General features: G+C 41.1%; 1 protein-coding gene across 3 annotated transcripts in view; it reads right to left on the bottom strand.

Annotated features, from left to right (window-relative positions):
• The window catches only part of YTHDC1 (YTH N6-methyladenosine RNA binding protein C1), a 33624-nt gene that overhangs the window by 5377 nt on the left and 9239 nt on the right, over window positions 1-19008 (bottom strand). For 2 of the 3 annotated variants that reach the window (XM_074950342.1, XM_074950340.1), the window contains exons 4-12: window positions 18650-19007; window positions 16818-16907; window positions 16301-16354; window positions 15611-15705; window positions 6036-6144; window positions 5823-5940; window positions 4617-4701; window positions 2917-3083; window positions 180-262 (exon numbers count right to left, since the gene is read on the bottom strand). In XM_074950342.1, the coding sequence (XP_074806443.1) occupies window positions 180-262; window positions 2917-3083; window positions 4617-4701; window positions 5823-5940; window positions 6036-6144; window positions 15611-15705; window positions 16301-16354; window positions 16818-16907; window positions 18650-19007 (1159 nt within the window). The remainder of the gene's footprint in view (window positions 1-179; window positions 263-2916; window positions 3084-4616; window positions 4702-5822; window positions 5941-6035; window positions 6145-15610; window positions 15706-16300; window positions 16355-16817; window positions 16908-18649; window position 19008) is intronic. The other variant, XM_074950341.1, reaches the window with a different exon arrangement.

Here is a 19008-nt window from a genome sequence, read left to right as displayed (position 1 = left end):
ATAAGTGGGAGATTTACCATCAACTTCAATGAGAGGAGAGGTAAGCAATGCTGAGCGCTTTTGAAAAATCCCACTCTAAATCCTAGTCACATATTAAAAGCTCATTAGGACCTGTATGAATTCAAAATTCCATAATAAAAATGCAAATACTTTTACATTTGTGCACATGAGATATTAACCTGGTCTTTGGTGAAACTCAGGGGGATAGTCAATCCTTGGTTTCTTTCTGCTGTTATGAATATCATAATCCTCTGGTCGACGCCTATACAAATTAGACATTAGAGATTAAACAAGGTTGTTTGGCGCATTCCTCACAGCAGCATCCCCTCACAGAAAAAAAAAGCACCATGAGCTGGCCAGGATCTCTGTTTAGAGTCATTCAGAACTCAGTCAGCTTTACATATGCTTCACAGTGTCAAGAGTTTACAAATTTAAGCATTAGGTTTAACTTCAAATCACCAAAAGCCATACTCTATGCTAGATAAATACACTTGACTATCGCTTTTTAGGTATAAACAGACTGACAGTAAGAGAGGAACTTGATCCAACCATAGCTTAATATCCAAAGAGAATATTTAACAAGCTGGTCTAAAACAATCTCTTAATTTACGCTTTAACACTATACTTTCCACTTTACCTCTTATTTAACCTAAAAGAATTAGACAAAAAAAGAGACTCAGTAAATCTGATTAATCAGTCAAACTGACAAATCTAATATAGTTACCTCATTTGCAAAGTGTTTTATCCATTTTACATGGACACCTTTTTGCTAAAATTTGTTAGCCACAGGGCAGACAAAACTTTTGTAAAATGAAAGCCTCTTTCCAGGTACATTTAAAAATAAATGTGTGCATGATTTGCACACATGCCTCTTTCACCATTAGCTAGCTAACTTGATTGGACTAGAAGTCTTTTTGGATTGTCACTGACTAATCACTAAATTACCAGTTTAACCTCAGTTCCTTCTAAGGAAGGATTAATTCTAAAAACTGAAGCATCCTAACTGAAATAATTAGAGCTCTTGTCTAAAGACTGTTCTGTTGCTGATGTGAAGCATTAAAAAATCTGCAAGAACTTCACTCATGCTGGGGGAACCCATTTTAAAAGCAGCTCCATTCCAGTTATTGGCTTGAGTTAGTTCTTCAATAGACTTATGCTGGTCATTAGTGCCCCTCCACCAAGAAAATATATAGGCCAATCACTTTTTAGTATTAGATTGTTTAAAACATTCTGAATTTTCCAGCAACAGGTATAGTTCCTTGATAAAGGATTCAAATTAAAGTTCCTTCAAATCAGTTAACCATTTTGCAAAACTATACCAGCTGTTAATAGCTCTACCAATTGACCTGTTTCCATAACAATCATTTCTCCTCCCCCTTCCCACTTTCTAGTTTTTAAAAGCCCACTTTACCCAGTATCAAGTTTTTCGTTTTTTTTAATGAAAGCAGATTCTTCACCCTCTGAGCAAAAAACCCAAAAACCAAAGCAGTTGCATCTACAGCAAAATCAGATTAAGAAAAATAAAAGCTGGTGTAAAGAATGAACATACCGCTTTCTTGTAGTTTTGAGAGTGCATTTACGACCGGTATAAAACATGATAGTAACAGTTCATATAGTAGTCCAACTACTGACTTTAAGCTGTAAGCCACATACATAAATGGAGGCCCTGGCAGGCTTGAGAAGGTGTGGTGGTGTTATATGTATAGTTTGCAGTCCATTGCAAAACCTTCACTTGTAAATACTTTATTGCACTGGAAACCTCTTAGCTTAACTTCAAAAGCCATCTTGGTGCTCAGTCCTTTAAAGCCAAAAATATGGGGGCGCTGCCAGGTTTCCTCCTACCTACTCGTTACAGTGTCCTTTTTAAGCTCAAGGAAATGGGGACTCTTGTTGGGTATCTGTACCTACCACAGGATGTTTCCGCAAAGAGGAAACTTAACCAAAGGTTTCAGCCCAAACCATACAGTCTTTAGCAGGAAAAAAAACTTTAGATTTATCTGTAAGCAAAGTGGCTACACACAGGGAAAAGGTGTTTGGTAGAAGGGCTTATATCAGTTCTTTGCAAAGACTTCTCCAATTCTGTAACAAGTTATACCCCCTTTTCCTGGTAAATGCTGTTAAGTTCATAAAGCAGTGATCAATAACCATGTCGATCCTCTAAAAACACTTTAAAGTCCACAGGTACTGCCAACATCTGGAAAGGTTGTATATACAGACACAGCAACAGCCATTCTTTTTGGTTTGTTGCCGGGTCTCCAAGGGCCACTCGATCCCCTTTGGAAAGAACCTACTGTTTTCAGAAGCTCAGCAAGATGTGTGAATTCAGTGGTTACATGTTAGAGAATATTTGGCAATGGGGTTAACACATCACGGTGATACAATTTGAAATAGTCCCAATAATGCTCCTCTTGAATATCAAAATTATTTAAATATTTTATCCTCAAAATGAGGCGGCATCTTCTGCAAAATTATAAGTGATCCTTATAAAAGTCCCATATTTGATAAGGCTTATCCAGAGACACACCTGAAAGAAAAGGCTTTTAACAAGATATTAACATATTTTGGCATATAAAGACTTCCTCTTCCTCCATCTAGCCTGCTCATAATAAATCCAAGCTTACCTATGGCTGACATTACATGTTGTGTTATCTGTATAAAAGATCTAGTCTAAACTAGACAGCTTTATTTATATAAGAACTATTTTTCTGCAAAAGCAAAGATCCCCATTTTCCTCTTGAAATATGATAGATCGGGGGACAATGTGAAATCCTCAATGAAGCCACAAACTCGTCCATGCAGCTTGATTTGAGGATTTTCTCTCTTCTTTATCGCAGGGAAAGCTTTTGATGAATCACATTCCTCCATCACGTTATTCTGATACATGTGCCTATTATCAGTCCAAAGAACGTTTCTAACCTTCCCACATCCCGGACTGGTTCTCGACGGGATGGACGTCCTCTTGATCGGGGCTGTGAATGCATTCGTCGCTTGTGCCGCATTTTATGAATGACTTGATACAAGTCAATGCTTTCATCAGGAGGGAATAGGAGACAAAGCTGGGTTCCACATTCAAGCTCAATTTCCTAGAATTAGTTAGAAGTTAAACAGTGATTTACAAGCTGAAAACAAAGAACCTCTCTCATTAATTACTTTCTCCAGGTACAAGAAAGACTTTGAAAAGGAGACCTCAATCCCACAAAATAATGAGCACAGTACAGTTTTATTAGCTTCAATGTTTGGGGATATTTAGCGTCATCATAAAATAGCCCTCTGCTGGGGACACAATACCTTCCTAATGGCCATCCAGGTCAGCTTCATTTCATTATTGTTTAAAATTGAAAGAGTTTTTTGTAATCACATAAAATTAAGGAAAATAATCACCACGTACCTTAATCAGTTTACACTGTAGTCTGGAATATATGGATGATAATCCCACAAGCATGGTGAAGCAGATTTATTTTCAAGAATTAAATGTTATCCAAACTCAGTGAAAGAGCCATAAGCAGTTTGTGAAACTGAGGTTTAATTTGTGTAATTACTGTATATTATGTTTCTAGCATATAAGGCAATTTGTTACAGCTAACTTAAAGCATACATTTTAATTACATTCCCTGAATATACTGGAATATGCTCTCCAATGGTTCATTAATTTCATATAATCATTTTAAAAAGGGGATTGACTGCAATTCTTCCGACAGTTAGGGGGACAGAAAGTATTTTCGTTTTAAAACATTTGTTTAGCCATTTAAAGGGCAACTGTCAAAGAATCAGATAAAATTCCTTTAAACAATATTAATAAAAATTTTAAAAAGCATACTCTGATTTGCACTGTCCGTTTGCTTTTTGTAAATTATTAATTTTGAACAGTAAAATCGGATAGATAGTTCCACTGCCTCTAGAGCCACTTTTACTTTGTTCCTATGTACAAGACGAACCGCGTTTGGATCTACCGCACTGCAGGGGAATATTTAACCCGCAACACCCCCGCTCAAAAAAAAAAAAAAAATTGTTTTTTTTTTAAATAAATAAAAACCATTCATGTTGATTTTGAAGAGCATTTTTAAATAAAACGTAAGTTACTGGAGTTGACAGCGTCCATTTCAGTGTATTCTCGAATATTTGGTAGAACTAAGAGGTACCAGCTTGCATTTTAAAGGTGTGCCTATTATAATGGTAGAATGTGTCAGAAGAAACTTAATACATAAGGCAAACCCAGGGCAAAAGACAGAATTGAAAGCACCAGAACTTGTTCTAAAAAGCACAATACTCTACTACAAAGTGAAAGTTATAGCACCACAAACTTAACATAAAATTCGTTACACTGCAACTTTGAAAGTTTGTTAGCACCAACTGCTGCTCATCACATTATATCCAGACCAAAATTGCTGATAATTTGCTTAACCTAACTGATAAACTTACTTTTGCAATTCCGCTCCCTCTCCAGTACTATGAGCAATCAACCTTGCCCCACATATGCCCTTGTCAACGAAAGCTGTACTGCAAGAGCTGAATAGTTATAAGAGTTTAAAAGTTATCACACCTTGAGTAAGTTTATCTAAATCATGTCTTTTGTTTCACTTTATTACTAAAGGCATTGATTAAAAAAATTGACAAACCTGTCCGTCACGTCCAATCTTTACTGGTTTATGTTCATTCCAAGGATTGGTCAGGTGAGCAGATTTAGTGAAGGGTAATTCACGCCTAAATATGCAAGTAGTATCATTTATAGTTATTTTGTCTATTTAGTTTAAAAAATGCATACAACAGGACATTATGTACTGTATAACATTAATTTGCTGTACTCATTAATTTGCCCTATGACATGATCCTTTGAGAATTACTGACTTAATCCATGCATTTAGATATCTGTATTTCAATATTATGGAGTTCAGAAGATACTAGTCTATTTTACAAAAAAAACACCCAAACAATGTTAGCACGGAGACCTCTCACTACAGCACTCTAACTTCTGAGGCGATAAGAGCACATACTAATTTATAAATGCTGGTTAGCAAGGTTCTCTTGTATAGATAAGACTATTATCGTTCACTGTGCTACTAAATAACAGAAGTACCAACTCTGACATACTGCCGCCTAAAATGCTAACATATAAATCTGGTAACGTTCGAGTTCTGGTGGGTACAATTCTCTAGATTTTGTCTGAGCCAAGTGGAAGTAGCATTACATCTTTGAGGATGCATAAGATTATTGGATAATCACTGGAGGAAATTTCCTACAAGTGCTCCCAGAACTTGATCATCTTGCTTATGTTTGTTTTATGACCTTTTAGTAGGCATGTCCCATCACTTTACCTACTGTTTTACATCAGATATGCATAATTTATTCCATCCAAAAAGGAGCATCTATTCCCCCCAACCTGGCCTTCATTTTAACAAGTTTTGAGGCAGTAGCATCTCTCGTGCTTAGCCAGACCCCATGGTACAAAACACTTCCCCTCTGAGTTTTTATTCTGCTCTCCAGGGCTGCGAGTCCAGAACATTTCAAAGGAACACTGTTTTATAAAAGGAAGATTTTAAGGTAACTGCAAACAAATGCTTGTAATTTATTAGGCTACTAAAAAAAAGGAAGCGCTCAGTTAAAAAAAATCCTTGTGTAAAATGTTTAGGACTATGCAAACAAAAAGCAATTGCTATAGCAATCTCACTTATAGGAAGAAGTCCCAAACCCAGCTATAGTAATAATGGGGCAGATTTTTCCCCACTGAAGTGAATTTCAGTCAGATGGAAATTTTCAAAAGGGGTGCAGCCAAACAACAGATAGAATGTATAAATGCTACTATTTAAATGAACAGAAATATTTACCTGCAAATCCAGTCAATTTTAAAGACACCTCCCAACATTTTAGCATTCATTCCTGCAGGCAGAACCCAGTGTATTGGGGATCCTCCATGATGGGATTCAGACGAGAGCCTTGCAAATCCTAGAGGAGTTGAGATAGCAGAGGGTAACAGAATAGCTTCTTTAAAAAACAAAACCAACACCACGCCACACATATCAAATGTTACTTTCATTTACCTTGGAATTTTCCACTTTCTCTCACAGAAAATATTAAAATAACACTTCTTGCTGCTCTAAATGCAGCATTAAGCTTCTTCTCGTTCACTGGAAGAGTTGACCAAACACCCTACAAAAAAACCCAAGGGAAATGTACACAAGTCAGTCACTGCAAGAAACTATTCATTAACTCAATATTTTAAAAGAGATTTAAATGGGGGGGGGGGGGGGAGGAGGCCAGGCTAATGGTCTGGAAGAAAATACTGTGGGGCAGCTGTATTGGAGACCTAGTGGTATTGCCAACCCCAGTGTTAAAAAGTCATGAGATTTAATAATAATAATTAAAAAAGAAAAAAGGCTCATGTTTAAGCCAATGTGTTGGTTATTTGCCTTCTGGTTTCTGAGTTTTTAGGGTGTACCCAGGTCATCTTTTCAAGTTTTTCTTCTGCAAAAATGACAGTGAGAAACTTAGTTTATATTTTAAAGAAGATCCTCACATAAAGCCCCACCTCCTGGAGTCAGGTTAAGTTTAACACAAAATATCATGAGACTTATCATAATTTAAAAAAAAAAAAAATCAAATCACAAGATTGGGCAACACTGGGATGACAGAGCTGAAGAATACTGTAGAAAAGCCATAGTTAATATCAAGGGGAGAGCTCTGCCTGCAGAGTGTTTCAGGCTCTATGCTTCAATTACTGGCACTGAATGCGTTACAGACTAGCCCATGCCAAAGGCACAGAAGAACAGTTACTTTACATATAAAGACTGCAAGTAAAGTAATAGTGCTCAAGAATTTGAGCAGTGAATGTGCTGTTGCCAGCTCAGACAGGAAAACATGCTATTGTGGCTTTATTCTCCCAGCAGAAAAGCAAAGGTGCCAAGCACCCACAGCTATGACTTTCCACAGTCCAAGCCCAAAGTTAAAACCCTACTGCAAAGGATTTAATTTTAAGCTTCATTTGATGGTTTTACTTTTTCAATTTTAGCACAGTTTAATTAAAAAAAAAAAGGGGGGGGGGATAGGCCTCCTGCCCCACCCAAACTGGGTAACATATTGTACTGACTTTTCCCTGTATTTCCTTTCCACATTATTGCCAACGTGTAACATGCAAATACAAACTGCCCTATCATCTTCTATGTATGTGGAAAGACAGCTGAGCTGCCCCTGTGGCAGCACCTCCTTCGGCCTAGAAGGGTGATCTGGAGGACAGGCAATAGGGTGGCCAGAGAGATGCACCATACCCACCTCTTCCCAGACATTACTCAGAGTAGACACATCATAATACAGCCAGAGACTACAGTTCTGTGCCCCCCCCCTCCAACCCGGCCTATCACATGGGTGTAGTTGAACTCCCATTTTAAAAAGGGAGGTGGAAGTCTCAAGGGAGCTAATGGCTTCAGAAGCCATAGCAGTAAAAGACCCTGTTACCAAGAATTAGTGATCCAGCCCAGTGCCCTATTCTACAATGGGGCACACTCTGCCCCTCAATGAAATGGTGAAAACCCTTCACATGGAACTCCACACAAATCTCTCTCTGACAGGAAGCAGTGAGGCGGCCCAAACTTATTTCCTTTCTGAACTGTCTTGCTCCCCGCTCCACCCTCATTGAGTGAGGCTACAATCCAGGATGTATTTTAACCATTTACTCAGTGAGGGGTAAGTTGCCCTGCAAGAAAAGCAGACTAAACAAACAGGAAAGGTCAAACTTGGAAGCCTAAAACTAGGCACCTAAATAACATGTGGTCTGATTTCACAGATTCCGAGCACCCCAGCTTGCATTAATTTAACTTCAGGTACTAAAGTTTTTAAACTGATGAAGTGTCCACATATACACAAGTCAGCACCCCTTTACAGCTGTTGAAACTAACTGCATTAAAATGAAATATCCTCCAAAACAAAAATCATGATATACTACACATATCTAGCAATGCAGGAACTATGCCCTGAATAAATTTAGTAACCGAAGAGAGACCATGTGCCACATTTTTCAAGAAGTTCTGACAGATTAAGCTCTTTCAGGAAAGGACTTCATTCTGTGTTTATTTAGCACCTAGCACAATGCCTGGTCCATGACTGGGGCTCCCAGGAGCCACAATAATAATGATAGTATTAATATTAAATACCCCATTTTTCCCCTAGATTCAGACATGTTTTTAAAAAAGTTATATTTGAAATAAATTTCTTGTAGCAAGTCAAATGTTGCTCCAAAATGAAGTTACTTACCTGTAACTAGAGGTTCTTTGAGATGCGTGGTCCCTATCTGTATTCCACTGGGGGTTATGCGCATACACCCCATGTGCCCGGAGCTTTTGAAAGTACTAGCATCTGCCCGTCTGCACATGTGCCCTTGCTTCGCCTCATGGTTTCAACTGAGGCAATAAGGGGCGGGGTGGACTGACTGTGCCTTCAGTTCTTTCTTCAAAGCAAAACAAACAGATCTGCGGCAGAGGGGAAGAACGGTGGGACTGGAATACAGATAGGGACCACACATCTCGGAAGAACCTCCAGTTACAGGTAAGTAACTTCCTCTTCTTCTTTGAATGATAGTCCCTACTGTATTTCCCCGAGGGTGACTGACAAGCAGTACCTAGTCAGGAGGAGGGTGCAAGGAAGATGACAGAACCGTGGAACAGAGAACAGCCGCACCGAACGAGGCATCTGCGGCAGAGTCTTGCACCAGGGCAAAATGGGGAAAAAAAGGTAAAGGTATGCACTCAACTCCATGTGGCCGCCCTACATATGTCCATGAGTGGCATGTCATGAAGTGCAGCCATTGTTGATGCCTGTGCTCTCACAGAGTGGACTCATACCTCAAGGGGTGAAGACAGCCCCGATAATTGATAGAGCATGAAATCCACTTAGAAATCCTCCGAGTGGAGATGGCCTGCCCCTTAATCCTTTCCGCTATAGTGTCCAAGAGTCCCCAAGGGACTTCCCGAACGGCTTAGTCCTCTGCAGGTAAAAGACCAGGGCCCTACAGACATCAAGGGAGTGAAGGCATGTGGCTTTGGAAAGAAGGCCATACATGTATGGGTTGGTTGAGGTGAAAGCAGGAAACCACTTTTGGCAGAAACTTGGAATGCAAGCGCCGGGAAACTTTGTCCTTATGGAACGTGGTGAAGAGAGCGGGGAGGTCGGCCATCATGGCCCCTGGTTCGCCTACCCTTCTTGCAGAGGTAACAGCTGCCAGGAAGACAACCTTCACGGAGAGAAGAAAAAGGAAACAGGAGGCCAGAGGTTCGAAGGGTGAGTTCATCAGTGCTGTGAGGACAAGGTTGAGGTTCAGGGTAGGGCTGTCGATTAATCGCAGTTAACTAAAAAAAATTAATCGCAATTAATCTCACTGTTAAACAACAGAATACCAATAGAAATTTAAATATTTTTGATGTTTTTCTACATTTTCAAATATATCGATTTCAATTGCAACACAGACTACAAAGTGTCCAGTGTTCACTTTATTTTTGATTATAAATATTTGCACTGTAAAAAAAAAATTTTTCAATTTACCTCATAACAAGTACAGTAGTGCAATCTCTTTATCATGAAAGTGCAACTTAAAAATGTAGTTTGTTACAGAACTGCATTCAAAAATAAAACAAATGTAAAACTTGAGAGCCTAAGTCTATTCAGTCCTACTTCTTGTTCAGCCAATCGCCAAGAGAAATAAGTTTGTTTGCATTTACAGGAGATAATGCTGCCCACTTCTTAATTACAATGTCACCTGAAAGTGAGAACAGGCGTTTGCATGGCCCTGTTGTAGCTGGCATCACAAGATATTTACATCCCAGATGCGCTAAAGATTCATGTGTCCCTTGATGCTTCAACCACCATTCCAGCGGACACGCGTCTATGCTGATGACCGGTTCTGCTCAATAATAATCCAAAAGTAGAGTGGACCGACTCATGCTTCATTTTCATCATCAGAGTCAGCTGTAGGCCAGCAGAAGGTTGATTTTCTTTTTTGGTGGCTTGGGTTCTGTAGTTTCTGCATCAGAATGTTGCACTTTTAAAGACTTCTGAGAGCATGCTCCACACCTCATCCCTCTCAGATTTTGGAAAGCACTTCAGATTCTTAAACCTTGGGTCGAGTGCTGTAGCTATCTTTAGAAATTCCACATTGGTATCTTCTTTGTATTTTGTCAAATTTGTAGTGAAAGTGTTCTTAAAACGAACAACATGTGCTGAGTCATCATCTGAAACTGCTATAACATGAAATATATGGCAGAATGCGAATAAAACAGCAGGAGACATAATTCTCCCCCAAGGAGTTAAGTCACAAATTTAATTAATGCTTTTTTTTTTTTTTAAATTAAATGAGCATCATCACCATGGAAGCATGTCCTCTGGAACGATGGCCGAATCACGAAGAGACACATGAATCTTTAGCGATCCGGGATGTAAATATCTTACGACACCAGCTACAACAGGGCCATGCAAATGCCTGTTCTCACTTTCAGGTGACATTGTAATTAAGAAGTGGGCAGCATTATCTCCCGTAAACGCAAACAAACTTGTTTCTCTTAGCGATTGGCTGAACAAGAAGTAGGACTGAATAGACTTTTAGGCTCTCAAGTTTTACATTTTTTTATTTTTGAATGCAGTTCTGTAACAAACTACATTTTTAAGTTGCACTTTCATGATAAAGAGATTGCTCTACTGTACTTGTTATGAGAGAAATATTTTTCAATTTACATCATTTTTACAGTGCAAATATTTGTAATAAAAAAATAAAGTGAGCACTGGACACTTTGTATTGTGTTGTAATTGAAACCAACATATCTGAAAATGTAGAAGACATCCACAAATATTTTAATAAATGGTATTCTATTATTGTTTGATCGCACGATTAATCAAGATTAATTTTTTTAAAAATCACTGACAGCCTTAGTTCTGTGGAATGAATGGGAGGATACGAGGCCCTTCCAGAACCTTGCAGTTAATATGTGAGTGAAAACCAAGTGCCCTTCCACAGGACTGTGGAAAGCACTAATGACTGCTATGTGTATCTTGATAAGAACTGAGAGTGAGTTCAGATACTTTCAGGGACAGGCAATAGTCCAAGAGAAGAGGAATGCCCATGGCCTCAGGGGCAAGCCCCTTCTGCATGGCCCAGGAGGCAATATGTTTCCACTTGGCTTGGTAGGATCACCAAGTGGATTCTTTCCTGCTACTTGTGAGGATGCCTCGTACTACCGATGAGCACTCCCGTTCGAGTCAAGATGCCCATCCAAAAACCAGGGTCTCAAGTGAAGCATCTGTGGATCAGGATGTCTGATCCTGCTGTTGTGTGATAAGAGCAGCTCTGGGAATGTTAGTATCAGAAATGAAGTATGGTTTGACAGACGGAGAATAAGCAGAAACCGGAAAGAGAGGCCAGGACAGGGCGATTAGGATGACAGTCGCACTCTCCCCCCGCGGAATCTTGGGGAGGACCGAGGGCAGGAGAGGTAGGGGAGGGAAGGCATAATTGAACTGGTCTGACCAGCAGATGACTGGGTGTTCTTGGAACAGGCTCCGAGCCTGCCCTGGAAGGAGTGCCGTCTGCATTTGGTGCTGGCATGGGAGGCAAAGAGATCCTTGGTCAGAGTCACTCAACAGCCGAAAATGTCTATGACCACGGAATTGTTTAGCTCCCATTTGTGGTCAGCCATGAAATTCTTCTGAGAGCATCCAATCATGTTCTGAGTCCCTGGGAGATAAGCCACTGAAAACAGGATACTGTGTGTGATGCTTCCACACACAGCGCTGGTGATCTTGTGCCCCCTTGCTTGTTTATGCAGTAAACAGTGGCGATGTTGTCTGACATGATGAGAACATGAAAGGAAGACCCGAGGAGCAGTGGTGAGCCTGAACGGTAGAACTCTGTACTGCAAGTGCCAAGGGCCCACTGTAAAGCTCAAGAACCATCTGTGGTTTGCGTGGATATCTATGTTGAAGTAAGCATCTTGCTGTATACCACATGCCTCTTTCTAGCAAGATACGATGGCTGTGAGAATGACCACATAAAACTTCGGCTTGCATATGAAGTGGTTGAGACCACAGAGATTTAGGGTTTGTCTCGTTCCCCGCTTTTTCTTGGGTACCGGGAAATAGGTGGGGTAGAACCCTGCGCCCTGAAAGGTCATGCAAACAGGCTCTATCACCTCTCTCTGCAGGAGTCAGTCCACCTCTAAGGTGAGGATACTATTGTGAGAGTGATCTAAGAGGTGGGACTGGGACGGGGGGGGGGGGATGTGGATGAGGTAGCACTGTGAACTTGATCATACAGCTATGTTGAACATCATACAGGACCCACTTGTCCATTGTTATCGGCACTCCAGGCTGGCAGAAAGTGTGCTAGACAGCCCTGAAAGGAGTAGGTTGTATGAACTGTGGGGTGCAAGGTGGTTTATGGCTCTCTAACTGTACTCAGAATTATTGCTTACATGAAGTTTGAGTGTGTGATGTCAAAGACCGTGCTGACGGACCACGCAGACAGGGCCGTTGGGTCTTTTGACACTTATGGGGAGGCTCATAGGGTTGCTGATGGAAGATTTGAGGAGCTCTGTGCCATTGTGCAGGAGTTGGATGATAGAATTTGCACAGGGGCGTATAAATACCCAGTGATCATAGGGTGGCTCTACAGTCTTTGAGGGAGTGCAGGGAATCATTAGTCTTCTAGCTGAAGAGGTGATATTCATCAAAAGGGAGATCCTCAATTGTGTTCTGCACCTCCCTTGGGAAACCACATGAATGCAGCCAGGATTCCCTCCCCAAGACGATCCCTGTGACCATAGTGCGTGAAGATGGGTCCACCGAATCCACCATGGCCTGAAGCGTTGTCTGGGTGACCAGTTTGCCTTCTTTTAAAATACCCTGGAAGTGGGCATGATCCTGCTGGGGAAGCTTGACTGCAAAGTCCAAAATTGGTCATAATTCAAAAAGTCATATTTTGTCAGTAATGCCAAGCAATTAGAGATGCGAAACTGAAGGCTGGCTGAAGAAAAGACGATCTAGGAGGTCCAATCTCTTTCTTACCCTCCTTGTCGGAGCGGAAAGTGGGTGTTGCTGCCTGGCCCGTTTAGCAGCAGCCTGAATAACCAGGGAATTGGATGGGAGGGAGATGCAGGAGGGGTGAGAAAGCAGAAACTCAGACCCTTCATTGGTACATAGTATGTTTTTTGTCTCTCTTTTGGGGTAGGTGCTCAAATGGCCTAGCTGATCAGGAATGCCACTCTGGATGGTACTAATACACGCAGAACATCAAGTAACTGATGTTGGCTGTCCTGCACCTCCTCCAGTGGAAGCAGTCACTCCTCCAGGGCAGCAGTCACCCTATGTAACAGTTCCTGGAATTGGTGCTAGTCGTTCGGAGGGGGAGGAAATAGCCCACAACACTGCCACATCTGGAGACGAGGGAAACTACTCTGGATCCAGCGGAGTCGGGCTAACCAGTGCATCTTCCAACCCCAGGTCCAAACATCTACTTGATGAAGGACAGAGTTGCGAGATGAGGGACTCTTCTTGGGCAGATCAGGAAGGTTCAACAGGTAGATATTTGGGCCACGACCCCAGTATGGGCAACCAGGAGGATCCTGTGGTTGCTGCAGGGGTCCCCACGGAGTGGGGTACCAGTAGCTCCTGTGCTGAGGAAAGGGAGGATATTGCCACCTAGCCATTGGAGCTTTTGGGCATTCATGCCGACAGAATGGGAGAGGCAGATCATGTGCTCCATCCGAGTCCTCAGACACTGAGAAGTCAGATCCTTGTTCGAATGGTGGTGCCGTCAGAACGAGCGGATCCGAGTGAGTCGCAGGGATGTGCTCAGGAACATGACCCAAAGGCAGCAAGTGCAATGCAGAAGAACGGGGTCTCTTATGAGGCAAATGAACTGGGAGACATGGCGATGTCACCTCATGCAGGACCAACGGTTCATGAGATCCAGGAGCTGACTTGAGCCTCCTCAGTGTCAGTGGCATGCATTCCACAGATGGAACTGGGGATGGAATGGAGGACTGCCTCGGAACCAACAATTCCTGTGACTTTGGCAGTACCGATCCAGAAAAGAGATGTGGCTCTGTAACCAGGACTGGTGGATCCTGTGTTCTATGCAACTTCTTGTTGTGCTTGTGAGCCTTGGAATGTGCCACTTCTCCATGCCTGGAACTCATGGGGAATGCAACGATATTCTTGGGCTTTGAGGAAGAATTACTGCCATGCTTATGCACACGTTTCCTTGCCTCACGGCTAGGTCCCCTGAATGGGATCTGTAATGCTAGTACCAGCAGAACTGGACTGGAGCTCCACTTTAGGAGACATGCTCCTCAACCGCTCAGGCTGATGTACCGGGGTGGTGGTGGTGTCTTCCCCAGCCTGGATCTGAGTGCGGCCTCATGGCTACCTCCATGAGGTGCTTCTTGAGGTGGAGAATCTGGCCTTCCCAGGTATGGGCTGGAAGCAGAGGCAGATACTGCACCTCAATGCGACGTGCAGATCTTTGGCGTAATCCAATACCCAGGCATGGGGAGGGAAGGGGAGAGGAAAGGTGGGTAGCTGGTAAAACAGCATCCCAAAGTCCTTAAAATCCTAAAAACGACTTCTAACACTAAAACTGCTACAACAATAACAAAATACCTACTATAGACAAGAGTAAAACAGTCTTTTTTCTGTATTTAGGAAAATGCATCACAAGAGACGAGAGGACAGAAAAGGCTCCAACTCAGACAATGCGGCGGTGAGAAGGAACTGAGGGTGCAACTGGTATGCCCCGCCCTTTTATCACCTTGGATGAAACCATGAGGCGGAGGCAAGGGTGCACGTGGACCAGCAGACACTACTACTTTCAAAAGCTCCAGCTCAGAGCGCTTGGTGAATGCATATAACCCTTAGTGCAATACAGATAGGGACCATCATTTGAAAAAGAACTTTTCCTGACTGACTTCCTGCATGACCATACTCCAAAACACAGAATTATAGGACCGGAAGGGACCTCAACAGGTGATCTAGTCCAGTACCCTGCACTCAAGACAGGACTAAGTATTATCTAAACATCTGAATACACAAATACTAAACTGATTCTTTAATACAACAACCTAAATTTTTCTTTTGCCAAAATTTAATATTAAGAGAATCTTGACCCAGAAATAACAGACATCAATTCAGGCAGTTTTTCATTTGTTTTACTTGGAATTACATACAGATCAAACTCTCACCATGTACTGAAAGAGGTATATTTAGGGGCCAGAATCGGAGATGCCCCTGGCAAGGGAAGAGAATAACTCAGGTGGCATAAAGTTGGCTGAGCCTGCTGCCATGCCATCCATCACCAACTGCACTCTCGATATCGGAGGCGTCTCAGTGGTGGATAAAAAACTACACTCCAATTCTCATCTGGTATACAGTCCTTAGTAATTACAGCCAGTCAGCATAAGTTAAGAGCAGTCAAGGAGCTGCTCTAAGTTGTGCTGGAGCCAGAGCAGCTACAATTTGAGAATTAGGAAGCTAAAAATGGGTTTGCAATTTTGGCACAGGAGATAACATGGGCTTGAGTGTCAGTCCCTTTCTGTACTAAGTTTCGTGATAAAAAATCAGTTTCAAGAAAAGTTTGACGTACCTTAGCTTTGGCAAGTGAAACATTTTCATGGTTGTTACTCTTGATGAGAAAAAATCTTGCATCTTGGAGAATATATTTAAGTTTACTGGTTTGGTCTGAAAAACAAAATTTTAAATAAGCTCAAGTTTAAACTTTTAAAAATTATTTCCACTAGGTAGCGGGTGTTTATTTTTAGCCCTCCCAACCCCTACCTAAATCAAGAGTTAAAACCTTCCACCCCCAGCTTCAACCTCGAAGTCTATGCCAAAGAGCACGCAATGCCAAGCTTTTATTTTAAACAAATAAAATAAAATAAAAATTAAAACATAGGTAACTTCAGATATAAATCAAACAAAGCCTAGTGATGTTCCGATATACTTGTATCCCAGCTTACAGCGCCAGGATAGGTGACGTGAACCATTTGTATCGGCACTGTTGAATAGAGTATTATTAAAATACATTCTCCTTTTCAAGTAAAAGCATCTCATTGCTACTTTGCTGCTCCTGCAAGAAGCAAATAATTGACATTTTTTTGCACCTCTGATGACATGCAAAAATAAATCAGGATGGAGATGCATCACTGTTTACACTCACAAATCAAGTATTCAGATTGTTATATCGGAACATTACCACTTCGACATAACATAATGAATGGACAGAGACAATGGCTCGTGATGGGGCATGCATTAAAAATTCAAATTTAAATGATACCTTTTTGGACAGCACGAACGGAAGATGATAATTTCTCATGCTTCTTTTCTGAACCTGTGTTTAGCCAAAGTACATTTGTTCAGATTGAGCCTTGATAGAGATAAGATACAATTTCTACAGCCTTGTCACATACAATTTTCATTCATGACAAATTATTCTTCCTGGCGCGCACCCACACACACAAAAATACTGCTCAATGTGCACGAGTGTTTTGTTTTAGTTTTTTGGGTTGTTTTGGTTGTTGTTTTTTGTTTGAACAGTTTCCTACTCAGAAAACTAGTCACTGAATCATCATCTTCCAAGTTTTTTAAAAAAGTGGAAATTCCACTTAAGCAACAGAATAGCATTAAAGTAACAAGAAAGCCTACTTCCCCAAAATTATCCACACAGAACATGCCAAAAGTCAATACAAAATTAACAATTAAAAATTAAGCTGCATACCCCACAAATTTCTACAGCGTTCACATTTCAAGATTTGATACAAGTCAGCATGACAGGCAGTAAAAAGAAAAAATACCTGCATATGATTCTGATGCAGAACTTCCACTTCTATCAAAAACAATTGGAGAGATACCTCTAGCTCTCTTCCTTTCCTTCTTTTTCTCATCTAAAAATCCCAAAACAAAGATAAGGAGTACTGTAAATATCACACATGGAAGACAAGAATGGGATGAAAGTACTGGCAATAGATAAATGTGATTTGTGATAACTACAAGATCTAGGTTTCTGTCCTAAGGCCCCTCCTCAAACATCATGTACAACAAGTATTTACCCTAATTTTCAGACTTGTAGTTCATGAGGGAAAGGTAAACAGCAAGAAATCTGCAAGTTCCATACAAAGTTTAAGATACAGAAGTGATTCACTAAGTTTGGGGCTGCTTTAGTTCTTCTCTCCAATGCTTTAGAAATTTACGGTGACACCAAGTAGAAAAATTGTGTTGTGACCAGTGACTCTGCTCCTTCATGCTACTCTGTATCCGAAAGCTCAGAAAAGTGATAACAGTAATAATAATAATAAAAAACCACTGGGGCACATTGTCAACAGGTCTCTTTTCCACTAAAAGTTAAACTATACCTCAACTTTTTTCCTGGGAAAAAATTACAGCTTCTTTTATTTTTTAGGCTGTTCTCATTCTCTAACTCCAAATACCAAGGCTGGCCCACTTAACCTGTGTCTAAATTAATCAGGAGGACCAGCTATGAAGCTCTCAAAACAAGGAAGCTACATGACAGGATGTAGCAAGATGGTAAGCATGCTTCTCATCAAAACCAAACAATAAAGAAATGCCATGAAGTGATCTCTCCACTGAGCCAAATTATATTATATGATCTTTTTCAAGACTTCATCCAACCTTCCAAGTTAGTCTATAACAAAAGAACCAAGTAATCAATAAATTTAGCAACACCCCATAAAAAGGGCTTCATTGAGTCTTAAATTCCAAGAGGAATTTAATATTAATGAAAATGAAACACTAGCAGAAAAAGCGAGAACCAGACATGGTGTGCAGGCAGTTGCCATGAATTTTCTTAAGTCCCTATTTCCCCTGTTAGGCCTGGTCTACACTGGGACGGGGTGGATCCACCTAAGATACGCAACGTCAGCTATGAGAATAGCGTAGCTGAAGTCGATGTATCTTAGATTGACTTAGAATCACTTACTTCGCGTCCTCGTGGCGTGGGATCGATGGCCACCGCTACCCTGTCGACTCTGCTTCCGCCTCTCGCCCTGGTGGAGTTCCGGAGTCGACAGCAGAGCAATCGGGGATCGATTTATCACGTCTACACTAGACAATAGATTGATCACTACCCACCGATCCGGCGGGTAGTGTAGACGTGGCCTTATTCTGGTCCTGGACTCCTCATCATTCCAAGTTGTGCGGTGTTTTCTCAAATAAATGCATTTTTACTAAGACCTAGCCATCTTATGTAGCTCTGACCTTTGGAGAAATTGCTAAGGCTATAGCCTCACTATTCCACACATCTAGATTTATACTGAACTTCTTGCCATTAACTTTAAATGATAAATCATAAGCGAATCTATAAAAGAAGTAGTGTCAAGTAGTACTGACTGCAGTAGCTTTAAGCCAAAGCCAAAGCCAGTTCATCTACAGCAATCTGATCCTAATCTAGTGGAAAGTCATTATTTCCAGGCAAGCCTCAGTGCTAATGTTCCATTACATTGTCTTACCTACATTCACTAAAAAAAAAAACCCAACCACCTGATGACCAAAGTCAAAGCTAATCCTCACTAGTGCAAGCCAAAAATAAGAAGTCAAGTTTTAAATCTACTGATATTTCAAGAAAGTGAGAAAAACCAGATATCAAGTAGTATAATAAGAAGCAATCTACCTGAAGCATCCGAGCCGGAACCAGATCTGACTGACCCATCTGTGAAGGATGCGGATTCAGAATCAGAATCACTGGCTTCACTTCGTGTGTCATAGTCATTTCCTTCCTTCTGATCTCTCTCATCTTGTTCATATTCTTCTTCCTCCTCCTCCCCTTCTTCTTCTTCTACCTCTTCATCCTCCTCCCCTTCATCATCTTCCTCTTCTTCCATTCCTTCCTCCTCATTTTCTGTGTTCCCTTGCTCAGAGGAACCGCTGCTGCCAGTCTCATGTTCTGAGCCATATTCCTCAGAGTTCACCTCTTCTTTAGAAGAATGGCTGGATCTGCTCAGTCTTCGATCTACGTCGTGCCTAATTCTC

The sequence above is a fragment of the Natator depressus genome, chromosome 4 (assembly GCF_965152275.1).
Source record: "Natator depressus isolate rNatDep1 chromosome 4, rNatDep2.hap1, whole genome shotgun sequence".
NCBI classification, from domain to species: Eukaryota; Metazoa; Chordata; order Testudines; family Cheloniidae; genus Natator; species Natator depressus.
The sequence above is the reverse complement of the archived record's forward strand: the minus strand, read 5'-3'. Positions and strand labels throughout refer to the sequence as shown.